This window comes from Nestor notabilis, unplaced genomic scaffold (genome assembly GCF_000696875.1).
Source record: "Nestor notabilis isolate BGI_N333 unplaced genomic scaffold, ASM69687v1 scaffold11282, whole genome shotgun sequence".
Taxonomy (NCBI): Eukaryota; Metazoa; Chordata; class Aves; order Psittaciformes; family Psittacidae; genus Nestor; species Nestor notabilis.
Window position 1 is genome coordinate 14120 of NW_009917046.1, and position 559 is coordinate 14678.

The window sequence follows — 559 nt, forward strand, 5'->3', positions numbered from 1 at the left end:
AGCCCCGCTGGGGAGGCACGGACTGACTTAACCCTCTGGGCGCCAGGGTGTATCAGTGGCCAGATTTTCCCAAAGAAGAGGGCATCCCCCACAACATTCCTTCCTCTCTGCTCCCCCCGCAAGCCGTAAAACCATCAGTAGGGGCAGCTCGGGCTGCGGGAGGGGGAGCAGCCGTGTTCGGAGGAGGCATTGCATTGCATTGCACTGCGCATCCTCACTCCCCACCCCCTAACGCTGCAGGCTTCATCCCTTCATCCCCCCATCTCCTCCCTCCCCCGCATCCCTTCCTCCTGCATCCTTCCCTCCTGCATCCTTCCCTCCTGCATTCCTCTCTCCTTTCCTCCCTCCCTCCGTCTGCGCAGAGCCGCGGACATGGCACTCAGCAATTTCCTCTTCGCTCAGTGCATCTGCTACTTCCTGGCCTTCCTCTTCAGCTTCATCGTGGTGGTGCCCCTCTCCGAGAATGGCAACGACTTCCATGGCCGGTGCCTGCTCTTCACCGAGGGCATGTGGCTCAACGCCAACCTGACGGTGGAGAGGCAGGGCTTCACCCGAACCG

General features: G+C 61.5%; 1 protein-coding gene across 1 annotated transcript in view; it reads left to right on the top strand.

Annotated features, from left to right (window-relative positions):
- Positions 1–372: 372 nt before the first annotated feature.
- TMEM179 (transmembrane protein 179) overlaps positions 373–559 on the top strand; it is an 8759-nt gene continuing 8572 nt past the window's right edge. Inside the window, exon 1 of the mRNA XM_010024904.1 lies at positions 373–559. This exon is cut by the window's right edge and continues 157 nt beyond it. Within this exon, the coding sequence (XP_010023206.1) occupies positions 373–559 (187 nt within the window).